The sequence below is a fragment of the Lepus europaeus genome, chromosome 3 (assembly GCF_033115175.1).
Source record: "Lepus europaeus isolate LE1 chromosome 3, mLepTim1.pri, whole genome shotgun sequence".
In the NCBI taxonomy this organism is placed as follows: domain Eukaryota; kingdom Metazoa; phylum Chordata; class Mammalia; order Lagomorpha; family Leporidae; genus Lepus; species Lepus europaeus.
This window is the reverse complement of record NC_084829.1, coordinates 106,533,535-106,548,084: the sequence shown is the minus strand read 5'-3', so window position 1 is coordinate 106,548,084 and position 14,550 is coordinate 106,533,535. Positions and strand designations below refer to the sequence as shown.

Genomic DNA, 14,550 nt, shown 5'->3' with positions numbered 1-14,550 from the left:
CAGACACATGGTTTTTAAAAGCAGCCGCGTGAGCATTTCTGGAGTGTGGCAGAGGCCTCATAACCAATCATTCATCAAAGAAAAATACATACAAGTAAGGCTAACCTAGAGGAAAATACTCCACTCATTCAACCTGCATAAAGTGTTACCCACTTGAGATTCACATCAATATGCTCTTTTCAGTTACTTGTGCAACTGCTTTAGGATCTTGTGGGCCAGACTTGATCCCATGGGAACTTCACTTTCCCCTCATTGTACCCTGACTCCCCTGAATCGCCGGGGAGAGGCTGGTTTTTTCGTACCTCTTTACCAGTGATTGCATTTCTATGAAAAATTTGCTTGAGTTAAAAAAGAAAAAAAAAAAAAAAAAAAAAACAAACCAAACAAACCAAAAACCCATGAAGCCTAATGGTACAGTGTTCCCCAAATACACCAAGCAAAAGAAAGTCCGAGCTCTGAGCTGTCAGGGGTTCTTTACGGAGAAAGGGCCACGGTTTACTTCCCCGCGTCAGTCCGGTCCTTGGCGCAGTACGTGGAGCAGACAGCTTCGCCCTTGGCGGTCTTTCTGCGAGAGTCAAGCGTCCCTCTTTCCTTAGGTTGCGTTCACCATCAGGTAGAGGCAAAGTCTGTTTCTTCCTTGCTTAAGCTGTGTGCAAGTCTGAAAGCCACCTGAAATCACACCTGAGACGGGGCGTACCTGTCCTGAGTCGTGAGCCACGCAGTCTTCTCCTGAGAATGGGAAAGCCACACACACGGTGCTAAAAACCAACACCGGAAACCAGCACCACGCCTGCCCTGCCCTGCACGTGCGCGTGACCCTCCCGTTCACGGGACAGACAGACTCGTGAAGTTTCGTTTCACCCATCATTCCACTGCCGGCTTCAGATTCACTCCCAGTTACCAGGGCGCGGGGAGCCTGGTGCTCAGTTCTCATGCCAGGGCAGGGCAGGCTTGAGTCGGAGCTCTTTTCTAGCTTTGGTACAAGGTGTCAGGTTCCGGAGCCCTCGGGAGAGTCGCAGAGCCCCAGAGCGCCTGTCACAGCTCCAGCAGCAGGTCCTCTTCTAACTTCTCGCCACCAAGCAGGCAGCTCCCTGGAGCAGCCGATGGAGAGGTTCAGGGTAACCCTGGGTAGTTTTCAACACTCCCACTGCCAGGCCCCGCTGAGACGATCCCGATCAGAAAGAAAGCTCATCGTTAGGGATCCATGACATCTGGAGAGTGACATGGTGGCCAACAACCAGTTGGCCCTTGCTGGAAGCGTGGTCTTGTTACAAAGGCCAGAGGGGCTCGGGTCACACCTGCGCCCAGGCTTGGCCACCTCAGACCCAGGCTAGTGTAGGGGAGCCTGGCCTCTCTGTGTGTGTGGGTGGCCAGCTGAGTGGCGGGATGCCGTGTGATCCTGGAGACACTGCACGGTTTATTCCATCCTTTCCTGGGGCTGCTGGAGCTCACAGAGCTGATGCTGTCCTTGATCGGTCTCAGTCTCGGCTCTTCACAACACTCTGCGTAGATGCTAGCTGAGTTATTTAAAAAAGGAAACAACCAACCAAGCAAAAATCAAAGCATTCCCCCTCCATTTTCCTGACCTGTTCTGTGGCTGCCCTGTCCTCATACCCCACAGCCCTTCCCTCCCATTTCAGATGAAACTGTGCTCTGGTCCTGGAACATTCTGTAAGATGTTCTGCCTGAAACCCGACACACACGGCCAAGAAGAGAATATTCGTTTGAGATGCCCCAGCTCTGCAAGGAATGCAGCATCTTAAACCTAAATCACACCGAAGGGCTGCCTCTCTCGCTCCCCAAGCAACAGCCAGGTGCAAAACAAAATGGCAAGGGCGCGGAGCTATTTCCCTGGTTCACTGGCTTGTCTCTTCTTGGTACTGACGGCCCTCGGCTGGAAGCACTGGGATTCCCCTGGATTGATATCTCACCACCCGCTGTCCCCAGCTGCTGCCACTGCCTTTGCACTGTGTCCCGCCCAGAGTGGCAGCACTCGGGGAGCTGGGGAGGCAGCCCTCGAGGTGACACCTAACAGTTCTTGCCTATGGCAGACTACTGGAAAATCAAGCAAGCGGCTGGCATCGTTACAAAGCAATACAGTAAGCAGGTCTGGCTCTCCGACAAGCAGAACATGGGAATGGAATACTTATTTTTAAAAATTATACATACTTTTAAAATGAAGATTATAAACATGTAGCGGTTTAAAAAAGGCTGGTATGCTACAGGTCTACGATAACCACAGCTGTGTGACGATTTACAGAGTGGGTAAAGGCAGGGCAAAATCAACAGGGCCATCACTCAAACACGAGGATCCAAAGTGAGGCAGAAGAGAAGTGTGACAACACCAGATGGAACGCTCATTGTGCTAGGAGCTGTGATCACCACCAACAGCACCCCCAGAGGAGTTATAAAGCAAAGGTGCACAGGGGGCCACGGGTGGCCAGCGGTGGGTGCAGGGAGTAGGGTGGCACGGCTGTGTTGGTATCCACGGCCACACTGCAAGCATCAGAGGGACCTCAGGCAGGGGAGTCTGTGCTCAAAGAACCAGCCTGTGTTGCTAGCGCCTGTTTGTGTACTGTACACGTAAAATATATCTATACATTTCTGTGCCTAATGCTTTCTATGCAGAGTCTTCGTATCGCTTTGGAGGAGTATGCCTACGCTGTGCTAATCAGAGCGCTGTTGCACCAGCTTCCCAGGTACCGCAGGTGTGCCCAACCACTCTGTCTACCAAAGAGGGCAACGAATAGGATCACACTTTCCAGATTTAACAGAAAGCACCTATACAGCACCATAACTTTTCGAAAAGAAAAGAAATGAAATCCACAGAAGCAAGAAAGTTAAAGAAAAAGTTAAAACTGCCTTATCTTGTACTTCCATTGTGTCACTTGTAATATTCCAACCTAAGCTTTATATATATATATGTATATATGTACACACACACACATACACACACACACATATATATATATGAAGTTTGTATGCTATTGCTTCTCACTCATACACTGCTGGCAGATCAGACCATACACAGCAAGGCTGAAAATCACCAAGGACGCGGAGCTAGGAACAGGGAAGTCAGAGCTGCCTTAGCAGGGACTCGCTGTACTCTTCACGCATCTCTCACTGCAAGCTTAACACTCCCCTGTAAGCTCATCCCTTCTGCAAAGCAACACAGGACACCTTTTTAAAATTTTTTTCCCTTTTTCCTTTCTCCTTAAAACGAAACCCTTTAGTGGCATTTGGCAACGAGTGGATAGCTGAGCTGATTTCTTTCCTGAAGAAGAAGATCCTAGTGCCTCACCGACAGACCCACGCTGTTCACTGCGTTGGCTCACACCTCACTGCTCTGGCACTGCAGGCCAGGTGCTGGGGGTCTGGTCCGCGGACCAGCCTGACCCAGACCTGCAGACTCACTGGGTCGGGCGCTGTGCTCCGCTTGTCCCACCTGCGCTCGGCTCAGTCCTGGACAGGCGCACGTAGCCAACAATTGTGCCATTGTTCAGTTTTTAGAAAAGGATAATTTTCTACCCAACAAAAGAAGAAAGAAAATCCCCCTCTGGTTTATGTGATGTGCTAGTTTATGGAGTTCCGTGGCCTCAAAAGCGTGTGATGCCCAAAGCCGTAACGGTGACTGGTGCAACATTTTCCTTCTGCTTTTAAATTGGCCAGGGGGAGGACGGTTACCATTTGCAATGGAGAAACACTGCACGTGAATGCATGTGAGAGACTCGGAAAGTCAAAGGAACACAAACACAAAAACAACACTTAAAACATCCCATCAACCATCGTGGTGTTCAGAGACTCGCCAACAGGGCCTCCGGGTGTGCTGAGAAGGATGGTGGGCCGGTGGGCGGTGCCGACGGGCGGGCAGGCGCTGTCCTTGATGGCAGGTGGCTCGGCCCCCCGTCTGAGGAAGGTTTTGCATACTGTAGAGTTCTGTTCCAGGGCAAGTGGTGCGCCCAGGGTCGGGGCCAGGAGCAGTCTCTGCTGGGTCAGGAAAACGCGCGGGCGTCACAAAGGTGTTAAGCTGTAAACGGTACCACTGTCCACTTGCTGAGAGCAGAGTTGGCAAAGGGTTCTCTCTGTAGATCGTGTGTCAGTCTGAGGGTCTGGAGGTGGAGAGAGAGAGAACCCGACATCATTACCACATGCAGACAAGCCAGAGGGGGCCCCAGGGGGTCCTGCCCCACCAGCTTCCCGGCCCAGGGTACAAGCTGCAAAGCCTTTTGGCTGTGCCAATGACAGAGGTCTGAAAATCAGAGGGTGTGGCAGGACGGCCACTCACTCCGTTTCTTAGTTTGTCCTTATTACAAAATGCTCTGAAGTTGAAAAGCCCCACAGGAAACATTATTCAATTTAGAAGGGTAACAAAGGCAAGGCACGTTAGGGGTGCCCAGGGTGCAGAGGGGTTTTTTCCAGGCTTTAGGACCGAGGCATTTCCTGGATGCCCAGGCCAGGACGGCTGTGTACCCTAAGGACAGCAGCTGTGTACTTCTCTGCTGGCCGTGTGGACTAACTGAACTTGCTCAACGCCCTGCCCACCAATACCCCAATAAGCAGTGGACAGGAAGTAGCCACTTTCTACAGAGTCGTCGTCTGCACTGCTGGCAGTGCATAAACAGCTTCCCCTCCCTAAAAGCAGCAAGTCATGTCTAAGTGGGCCATCTCAGCAAAGTGATTTGTATATTAAAAATCTGTAGTGAAACAAAAAGTATAGAATGCACACAGCCAAACAACCGCCCCTCCCTCCCCAATCCCATTAACAACAAACAATATGGTTTTTTTCTCCAACAGCCTTCAAGGGAAAGGCACGAAGCATCTGAATTTATACAAGGCTTATCGGTCTCCACAGGAGCACTGAGCCCGGGAAGGGTGCATTTCTTGGCATAGAAGCGTAGCACGTAGAGGTGGAGTTAAAGGGGCAGCTTAATGATGGAACACCTTTGTTTACACATACAGTGCTGGCTGCCATGGGAGAGGATAAACTTGCTCTGGGCCGAGAAATAGGTAGAGTGTGGCACCTTAACCTCGTCATCGTCTCACCAAAGTCCGCACCGTGGAAAGCAGCGGTGAGCTCACTCACACAAATGCGTTACAGGTGCACCTGCTTCTCCCGCCTTTGCAGGAGAGAATGTGTGTTCACCTGGGAGTTTCACAAGTGTGCCAGTGCTTGTGACTCCGTACTTGCTGCCGATCAACAGCTACGAAGGCAGCAGGACTCAGAATCCAGGACGTCACAGCCCCACGGTCACAGTCATCTACCTTTGCTGTTGCTGCAGTAGGGGCAGAGAGCGGGCAAAGGCGGGCCTTTCTTCTAGACAGCATTATCTTGGACGACAAAGTGGAGGCAGCAAAAGCTAAAGTGACTCCACATCTCAGTGTCTGCGAACGCTTGCTAAAACCTGTGCTATTCTAACCCTCTACCTGGGTCCCTGACACACGAATGGACTGGGGCTTGCAGACACAGCCCTTTGGAAAGGATCTGGCTTTTTTCTTCCAGTAACACCTAATAAACTACAACCTAACATCACTATGCAATTAGCCACCAGGGGACTTCGGGCCCAAGTCCCAGTCCTGACCTGCTGTAAGTGCCCAGGGAGAGGCTGTGAAGGATTACCTAATTCAGACCCACCCCTGGTTCCCTCTGGTGTTAATTATTCAGCACCTAATGGGAAGTGGAAACTTCACTCCCCAGTGACACAGGCCGGGTGGGCAGTCTGCTCTCATGCTGGGGCTGGGCTGACATTGGTGGAGGGAGAGAGCCCAGGCCACTGACATGGCATCCTTCGAGGCAGAGCAGGCCATCAGCCCTGAAGTCAGGGGCAGAAGGCCCAGTTGGGACAATCTGAAGCAACAACAATCCCCAGGCCAAATGCCATTCCCTCCCCGAAAGGCCCAGAATCCTCAGGGAACATCATCATTAAGCCGCAGCAGCAGCACTCATCATCGCCCTCCCCCTTCCCGCAGAACAGGGCCTGGGCCGTGGGTGACACGGCATCCCAGAGCTTCCGCTGATGGCTCTCTGAGATGCCCTCCCAGGGAAACCTCGGCAGTGCCCACGGGTTGGGCCGGCAGCAGCCAGGGCCCAGGGGCGGCTCTCACAGGGGACTGACGAATACAGAAACTCCCGCTCCCTGGAACCGGACGCCGACTGGCTTGGTCTGCGGTGGAAGGGAAACAGTGACAGCATCAAGGAACCGGCTACACACCTGGACATAAACACAGGCACCGTCCTGGGCAGAACACCCGCGTCACCAGCTCACCACGAAGGGCCTGGGCAGTAAGAGGATGCTGGGGAGGGCAGCACCTCACCTGTCTCCACGTGTTCACCCACTCAAATCGGGGATGGGGAGAGCGGTGGGAGCACATCAAGTGGTGGAAGCAGCCACTGAGCTGGGAACTCGGGGATCTTTAGCTTGGGGACAAGATTCATGGATTTTAAGGACGCTCATGTCATCCTCAGAACACTGTTCAGAGTCTGATGTGTCTGTTAACCGTGAGGTTTGCACGTCTATGTTGATGCCCTTCTGGCTAACAAACCCATCAGGTGAAGTAGAACTTTTGGAAGGAAACGCACATGTGTAGTTGGTGCAGTGCTGGCTGTCCCTCTGCGGTTACTGGCCCTCCACTGATCAGCAGGGAGCAAGACAAGGCTGCCCTGTCTCCTGAGTGGCTTCCACCCCCTCCCCTCTGCCTGCCCCACAACTGAGTCTGAGATCAGAGGCCATGCAAACAAGGGGGCCTGGTCTAAAAATACCCGGCTGTCATCTGGTCTCTGGCGAGAGTAAGTCCCTCTGTAACCTTGGCATCTGGGGGGAAGACAAATTCCTCCTTAATGATCACCACTAAATCACATGACATTCTAAGAGGGAAACGCCTCCGAAAACTCCATAAAACCTAACAACCCCGATCAACTTTAATCTGGGAATAAAACATAAATGTTCCTGCGTGCTGTCCTCCCACAACTTAATTCCATTGTGTAACATTTAGATTTTCCAGTAGTCTTTTTATCCTCTTGGCAGAAAAGAAAAGAACAAGACCCCAGTATGAAATATGAGGTGGAAGGGAAAAAAAAGAGACAGCAGGATGAAGCCCTCGTATCTACAAACCCATGGAGATTATCCACTGTTGCCCTAGTTTGAACTAAGAAATGTTTGGAGGCAAGTTTGGCTAAAAAACAAAATTAAAGTGAAACACCATTCCTTTCATTCTTAAAAAAAAAAAAAAAGTTTAAGTCAAACTTGGCGACCCGTCGGGCAAGCTAGGGACTACACACAGAACATTTAGGATAGAAAAGGAACCCATGCTCATTCAGTCGGGCTGGGAAGCCTTATGTGGTGTTCCGAGAACAGGTGTGGGTTTCAGGCTTTGAAAATTTCCACCTGAGTACACAGCAAAGCAATGCCTGCCGGCCACCATCTCTATGCTTGCTTCATTCCCAGGATTCAAGGGAGCCAGGGACAGACAGACGGACGGACGGACGGACACACACACACACCCATCATGGGCCGCAGTTGTGTCCTAGCATCACCACGGCCTTTGCAATTGGTGCTACCTGGGAGAACCGTGGTTGCTCCTGGTCCTGAGCGTGGAGGCCAGCATCAGAACGGCAGTGGTCCCCGTGCTGCATCTTCACGGTAGAACACAGCACTCTGGGCTCATCGGCTCAGTGCCAATATCTTTCAGGTCAGAACAGGTGATGAAGAGGAGCAGGGGAAGTTCACTGATGGCAGCAGGCCAGCTGCTGAAAAGCCAGCCCTCGGCCTGCGAGGCAGGCCAGAGAGAAAGCCTTAGGAAGCGAAGCTCTATAAAAACGCACTTTGGCAAATGCTGCCCACTTGCCATCTCAGGTACTGAATAGTTTATGAGGGAAACAGAACAGGTAGGGAAGCCTCAGCCCGGCTGGAGGCCAGACTTGTATCTGGCTGAAAAACCAATCTCCAAAAGGAAACTTAATTTCCAGGAAACCTGGCCTGCCCAGGCCGTGGTCCTTTCTTATGGAGATAGCAAGGTATGAGAGTGAGGCTTACAATGCAAAATTCTTAGTGGCAAAGGTGACAGCTGGGACAATACAAGAAAGGCACTCACCTATATACACTACAAAATTAAAAAATAAACCCAAAAACACTACACTCAGTTTGTGTAAAAGGAAGCTTGCCTTGCAGAAGCGCCGTCTGTGCCCCCTCCCAGGAGCTCCAGCGGGCCTGTCTGGGCAGGTCGGCCATGGGCCGCTCCGCAGCCTTTGTCTCCAGCACACTTGAAAGCCTGAGAGCTGTGCAGGGACCTGCGAGAGGCCCAGGCTTCCAGCTTTCCTGCTGCCCCGACCCTAGTGACGACTGAAGGCTAACGGAACTCGGAAGTTCTGCCTCTGCCTCTACATGGGGTAGAAACTATTTTGGCCAACATTCTTCCCGTAGTCAGCGTCGACCACGGAGGCCGATGTGGCAGAGACAGGACAAGCATCAATCTACGGTCATTAGCAACGTGGTAGAGATTTTATATTTTCTGAAGATTCGCAGGTCTTCAAACCAGAGAGAGCAGTATGACAACTTCTGGGTTACTGTCTTTCAGAGAACCCTTTTTAAGGCAAAAGCCTTTATGTGGGGTTTGGATCCTCTTTGGCCTCATTAATTTAATTATAATCTCCAAAAATGTGAGCTGGCAAAGACCTGGGGGAATCAAGTTCCGCGGTTCTCACCCACCCTTTCTGTCCTCCAGGACTGGGAAGGAGCCTCTGTTCATCAGATGGGTCAGGTTCACCTCCACTGCCTGGACTGCTCTGGTCCACACCTGTGTGAGGCATGTTCTTCCAGCCCCACCCTCGGTAGGCTGTCCTCTGCTGAACTCCTCTGCCATGCACCTGACGCCTAATCACACACGGGCCCGAGATGGCTACTTCTTCCTGGGCCTGGAGCTCCTGACAGGTGGACCTCCTTGACAGCGAAGTCTTCAAATCGAACCAGTGACTTCCGGAGCACCTGCTGCTCTCAGAGCCCTGTCCCGGGGCATGGTGTGTGCCTTCAAAGCAGCACTTAATCCAATCAGGGAAACAAAAAATTTTCCTGGTGTCCCAACCAGCTTGGAAAGTTCAAAGTGCAAAACTAGGTGCATGGTAAAAGCTGGCAGAATAACTGAAGTTTCCTCCTAGAAGCGCCTGCTCTTCTCCGCCAATTTCCATACTCAGTATCTTTCTGGTGCTACTGCGTCCATGATCCACGCACATCTGCCAAGTCAGTCTTAACGAAGTCCTGGCAAAACCTACTGTTTGTGGGACAAGACCTAGGATTTGTCACAGTTCTTATGGGGTTGGGTGGGTGGGTAGTAGAAATGATTATGTTTCTAGGACTCCTATGTTTTAAAAGATGACAGCACCCCAAGGTGTGATTTTAGTAACAACTAATTCTTCCATCCTGCCTGCACATTCCACTGCATACCCCCACTTTATGTCCAGCCCCCAAATTAAGAGCCGTATTTGCTGCCACTAACAAAGTGATTCCCCATTTAAACACAAAGGGGAACTGAAGTCTAGGAGGAAACGCTTACAGCTGCAAACCCGTGACCTGAATGTGACAACGTGTGTGTCCCCTGGGTGTAACCCTGCCCTTCATGACTCTTCACTGCGTCATCTACTGGGGTGTGGGCAGTGGAGAGGGTAAATGATGGGACTGTGCAGGCCAGGATGCCCGGCACCCCTGGGGGTGGGGGGTGGAAGTGTGGGTGCCATCCCCAGCCATCTGAGGGTCTGGCTACCAAGTAAAGAAGGGGGAGGGGTCTCTAAGTCCTCTTTTCCTGCTGTAGGTAGGCAGCGTTTTGAGAAATGATCTGATTGACTCCCACTGAACACACAACATCAGCTCTTTGGGCCCCATAGATAGTCCGAGCCACTCATCCCCCTGTAGGGTAAGACCAGGATACACAGGTGGCCAAGAAGCAAGCATTGAGGCCAAGAGGAACTGAAAAGAGGGACTGGAGGGTGGGTCCCAGACGGCGACAGAAGCCTGTTCTGAGGTCGGTGCTCTGCCAGGTGTGCAGACTCTGGGAGTGAGGTCAGCTGTGTTTGTGGGGGCCCGTAGGCCTCAGCTTGCTGCCCGGCCCCCGCCTGCACGTGCTGGCTGAGTGCTGCGGCTCCCCGCCCCAGCCGCTGGGCATCCTCTCCTGGTAAGCACAGGAACCTTCTTTCAGGCCACATGTGCTTTCTGACTGCTTCTAACCATGCTTTCTGCCTCTTTCTGAACACGTAGATGACCCATGAAATTCCAATTAATTACAGTGCCACACATACAAATGGAGGCTCAGTGGGGATTAATTTAAGATTTTGACCTTGGAACTCTTAGACTCCGCCCTCTGACCTTTGCTTCCTGCTTACCAATTTCCCCTGAGGAATCAAATCAAACACTCCACACAGATATGAATACTTAAACAACAACAAAAACATCTTGAGGCCCAGACTTCCTTCATCAGGGAGGGAGAGGGAGAGGGAAGGGAGAGAGAGAAAAGACACACTGATATGCAAACCTTCAATCAAACCCAGACTGGCAATTTAAGTTCTATCCTTCAGAAACACTGGAATTACCCTTGGAAACCTCACAACCAACTCATTCCCATCCTTTAATATATGGATGTCAAGGATTTTACAAAAAAAAAAAAAAAAAAAAAAAAAAAAAAAAAAAAAAGATGTTACCAAAAAATAAATAAAAAGAGAGAGAAAATCTAGAATTACAGTGAGGTCCACATCTATTGCTGGGAGAGAAAGAAACAGAAACAAACACCTGCATCCCAGCAGCTCTTGGCAGAGGGGCACACTTTAGGCCTGGGGCTGGCTGCTGCTGCTTTAGGAGAGCTCCTGGAGAACAGCCTATTTGCTCTGGGTTTTCACCAAACTTAGAACTGGAAGAGACCTTAAAGGTACAGTGACTTTTTTTTTTTTGAACCTCAAGCTATGTTACATAAGCCAGGAAAGCTCTAGCTTCCCAGAGCTCCCAGGCCAGACCATAGCTAGCACCGTGCTAGTATGTGGCAGCCAAGCTCCCAAGAAAGCTGTCAGAGGCACTGGAGCAACAATATAGTTCTGAGTGGCTTGGGGTGGCCTGGAAGGGTCACGATCAGTGGGACAGGCTCAGGCTGGAGGCTACAGGGCAGCTGAAGAGGCAAGGGAGGTCTCCCCCCAGGGCCCACCCGAGCAGAACTGAAGCCAGGAGGCTAGGACCGCTCCGACAATCCTTTACAACGGAGGGTCAGCTCTGGAGGTGGTGTAGTAGGTGAAGCCACCACCTAAAAGGCCAGCAGCCCATACTGATGCCTGTTCGAGTCCCTGCTGCTCCACTTTTGATCCAGTTCCCTGCTAACGCGCCTGGGAAAACAGTAGGAAATGACCCAAGTCCGAGGGTCCCTGCACCTACGTGGGAGGCCTGGATGGAGTTCCAGGCTCCTGGCTTCAACCTGGCCCAGCTCTGGTCATTGAAGCCATTTGGAGTGAACCAGTGGATGAAAGATCTCGGTCTCTCCCTCCTTCTCCTTGTTAACTCTGCCATCCAATAAATAAATCAAACTGTTAATGGGGGCAGGCCGTTGGTCTAGCGGTTAAAACACTGGTTGGGATGCCTGCAATCCACACTGGAGTGCTGGAGGCCAAGCTGAGCTCCGGCTCCTGACTGGCGTCCTTCCAGTGTAGACTCTGGAAGGCAGTGCTGTTAGCTCAAGGAATGGGTTCCTGCCACCCACGTAGGACACCAGGATTGAGCTCCCAGCCCCTGCTTCAGCCAGAGTGTGAACCAGTCCATGGGAACACTGCCTTTCAAACAATTTTTTTTTTTTTTTTTTTTTTTTGGACAGGCAGAGTGGATAGTGAGAGAGAGAGACAGAGAGAAAGGTCTTCCTTTGTCGTTGGTTCACCCTCCAATGGCTGCGGCAGCTGGTGCGCTGCGGCCGGCGCATCGCGCTGATCTGATGGCAGGAGCCAGGTGCTTCTCCTGGTCTCCCATGGGGTGCAGGGCCCAAAGACTTGGGCCATCCTCCACTGCACTCCCTGGCCACAGCAGAGAGCTGGCCTGGAAGAGGGGCAACCGGGACAGAATCCAGTGCCTTGACCGGGACTAGAACCTGGTGTGCCGGCGCCGCTAGGCGGAGGATTAGCCTATTGAGCCGCGGCGCCGGCCTCAAACAATTTTTTAAAAGATAAATAAAACATTTTGGGCTTTGGGACCTCTAGGTACTAATTCACAAAACAAATTTCCAATTCACATTACTTTCTGAAACTTTAAACTTCAAAACCAACTTGAGGAAGGGGGAAAAGCAATGTTTTGAAATCAAACCAACACATCGACAAAACCAGGGTGGAGTGGGTGATGTCTTTACAAGGTGGGCAACCTCTATTTTGGTAAGAAAATAAAAAAAACATGTGTCTCCAAATCTGGGAAGAGAAAGCAGTCTGCAAACATCAGCCACATGCCCCAAGACTGAGAAGGAGCTCCGTGCAGAAGTGGCCCCCATCTCCATACACCAGGTGAAGCCAGTGAGGAGCACAGGTGGTCCCCAGGGGGCAGGATCCACTTACAGTGAATGCTATTTACAAGATGTTGACTGCTGGGCATTGCGGGCATGGCATTCAATGGGAACTTAAACTGGACAAGAACTACAAGTGGTGATCCTGGTGATTTTTCACCCATCTATTTATGCTCAGCCTAAGCTCTGTGGCCAAAAGAGAGCTTGCAGAAAGTCACGTATAAACGCAACTGCTTGAGACAGGAGCCATTCAGGCTCTGTCCCTGTGCTTAGCGGGCTGCCCAGAGGAGAGTGCAGGTGCACTGCAAAACCCACAGGCCCAGGAAGAGGAGCCTTGGTGCTAGACGTCACTGCTTTCCAGGGAAAAAATAACGCACGGGCGGAGTGCACCAGCCTTGACAGAGAAAACACCTGTTCACAGCTGTAGAAATTTTCCTTGACAGTCAACACTAAAAAGACCCTGACAGTCACTCCCTCTGCGAGTGACAGTTCAGATGATCCCTGCAGAGCAGAATTCTTCTGGTCAGCACACTGTAACTGAAGAACCTAGTCACTAGTGCAAATAACAGGGTATGTCCTGCATGCAATACATAATAGATCCACATTTACAGTATGTTTACCATATGTGACATTCCCCAAAACAGAAATAGCCACACGGAGGAGGAAAATAGGACTCTTCCTCTGTTACCTGTAGTTGGTCAGCGTTAGTCCTATCTTCCAACATAAATTTTAAGAATATAATAGAATTGCAGCACTCAAATATCAAGCAAGTATCCAACATTTACCACTTTCTGAGAAGTGGCCTCCGGGGTTCCCACACAAGCACATCACTGCTGCTTTAGAGTGGTTCTATATTTTGTCATGTACCACCTCACTAGGGCCAACACACAGACAGAACACTGGGCTTTGAGTTTAAAATTGTACATACGAAGCACCTTGCTTCTGTCCCTTTACAGCAAGGGAAGAACTTGATATTCTCAGAGATTTATTAGTGACATGTCCAGTGGCAGAAACAGGAAGAGAGCTACCCCTCCGGAGGATGTTTTCCAATCCTTATCATAAAGTAGTTTAATAAACAAAGCTAAATCCTGGCCTGCTCTCAGCAGGGTCTCTGCAGGTCAAAACATGAAGAGGCATGGGAGAGCCTGTGAATTTCGGCATCTTCTGCCATCCAAAGGTGAGCCTGAAGCTGCTGCCCCTCCCCCAGTGAGGTGAGGGACAAGCCCGACCTCAGAGGGCTCACTGGGCTGGCCTTGCAGCCACGTGCAAGCATGTGCATCCAGCCTTATCGGCCCCCGAGAGGCGACAGCACCTGACACACCCCAGCAGCTGGCACTCATACAAAGGTATGGCTATCTTTCCTTCTGCAGACAGACGCGCAGGTCAGCGGACTTTGACACGTGTCTGAAACGGATGACGTGGGTGAAATGCCCAGCTGACTGGAGGAGCAGCGCACTGCAGTCCTCCCTTGGACAGAACTGCTCCACCCACAACACAGGAAGGCTGCAGAACAGGGCCACAGACCTGCTAGCATGCCAGGCTCAGTCTGGGAAACAGCTGGGGGGGGGGGGCAGGAGGGAGGGCAAACCCAGATAATCATTACAGCAGTTTGGTTAACTTGTGAGATGTGTGAGATTCTGACCTCAGGCCTGTTTTGCATATTTAATAGTTTTTAGTCAACTGATAGCTATCTGTTAAATTTCACAGTACAAAAATACACTTGGGGCCATGCGAGCTTCTGGCTGTTTAGAGGAACAATTCATTCTAAGACAAAAGGGAGATTCCCAAACCCCGAAAACCAGGCTCTGTCCTTGGCCCCACTGTCCTCGGGACATTCTTCCTCTGGTGTCCTACTGAGCCAGAGAACCTGCAGGAAAAGTAATTTTCATTTTTAACTGAAGAAATAACTTCTCAAAACTACCTTGCCCCCAAGCTTCTGAGGAAAAGGTGACTAAATGACCCTAAGTTCCACCAGGTCATCCTGACAAAATGCATCACTCCCAAAGTAGTAATTTCTTACTATCAAAACCATGGGTTGTCACATAAGTA

General features: G+C 50.9%; 1 protein-coding gene across 2 annotated transcripts in view; it reads right to left on the bottom strand.

The window, feature by feature from the left end:
- Positions 1-346: 346 nt before the first annotated feature.
- The window catches only part of FOXO3 (forkhead box O3), a 114,951-nt gene continuing 100,747 nt past the window's right edge, over positions 347-14,550 (bottom strand). The window contains exon 2 of one of the 2 annotated variants that reach the window (XM_062186582.1): positions 347-4,109. In XM_062186582.1, the coding sequence (XP_062042566.1) occupies positions 4,023-4,109 (87 nt within the window). In that variant the 3' untranslated portion in view covers positions 347-4,022. The remainder of the gene's footprint in view (positions 4,110-14,550) is intronic. The other variant, XM_062186581.1, reaches the window with a different exon arrangement.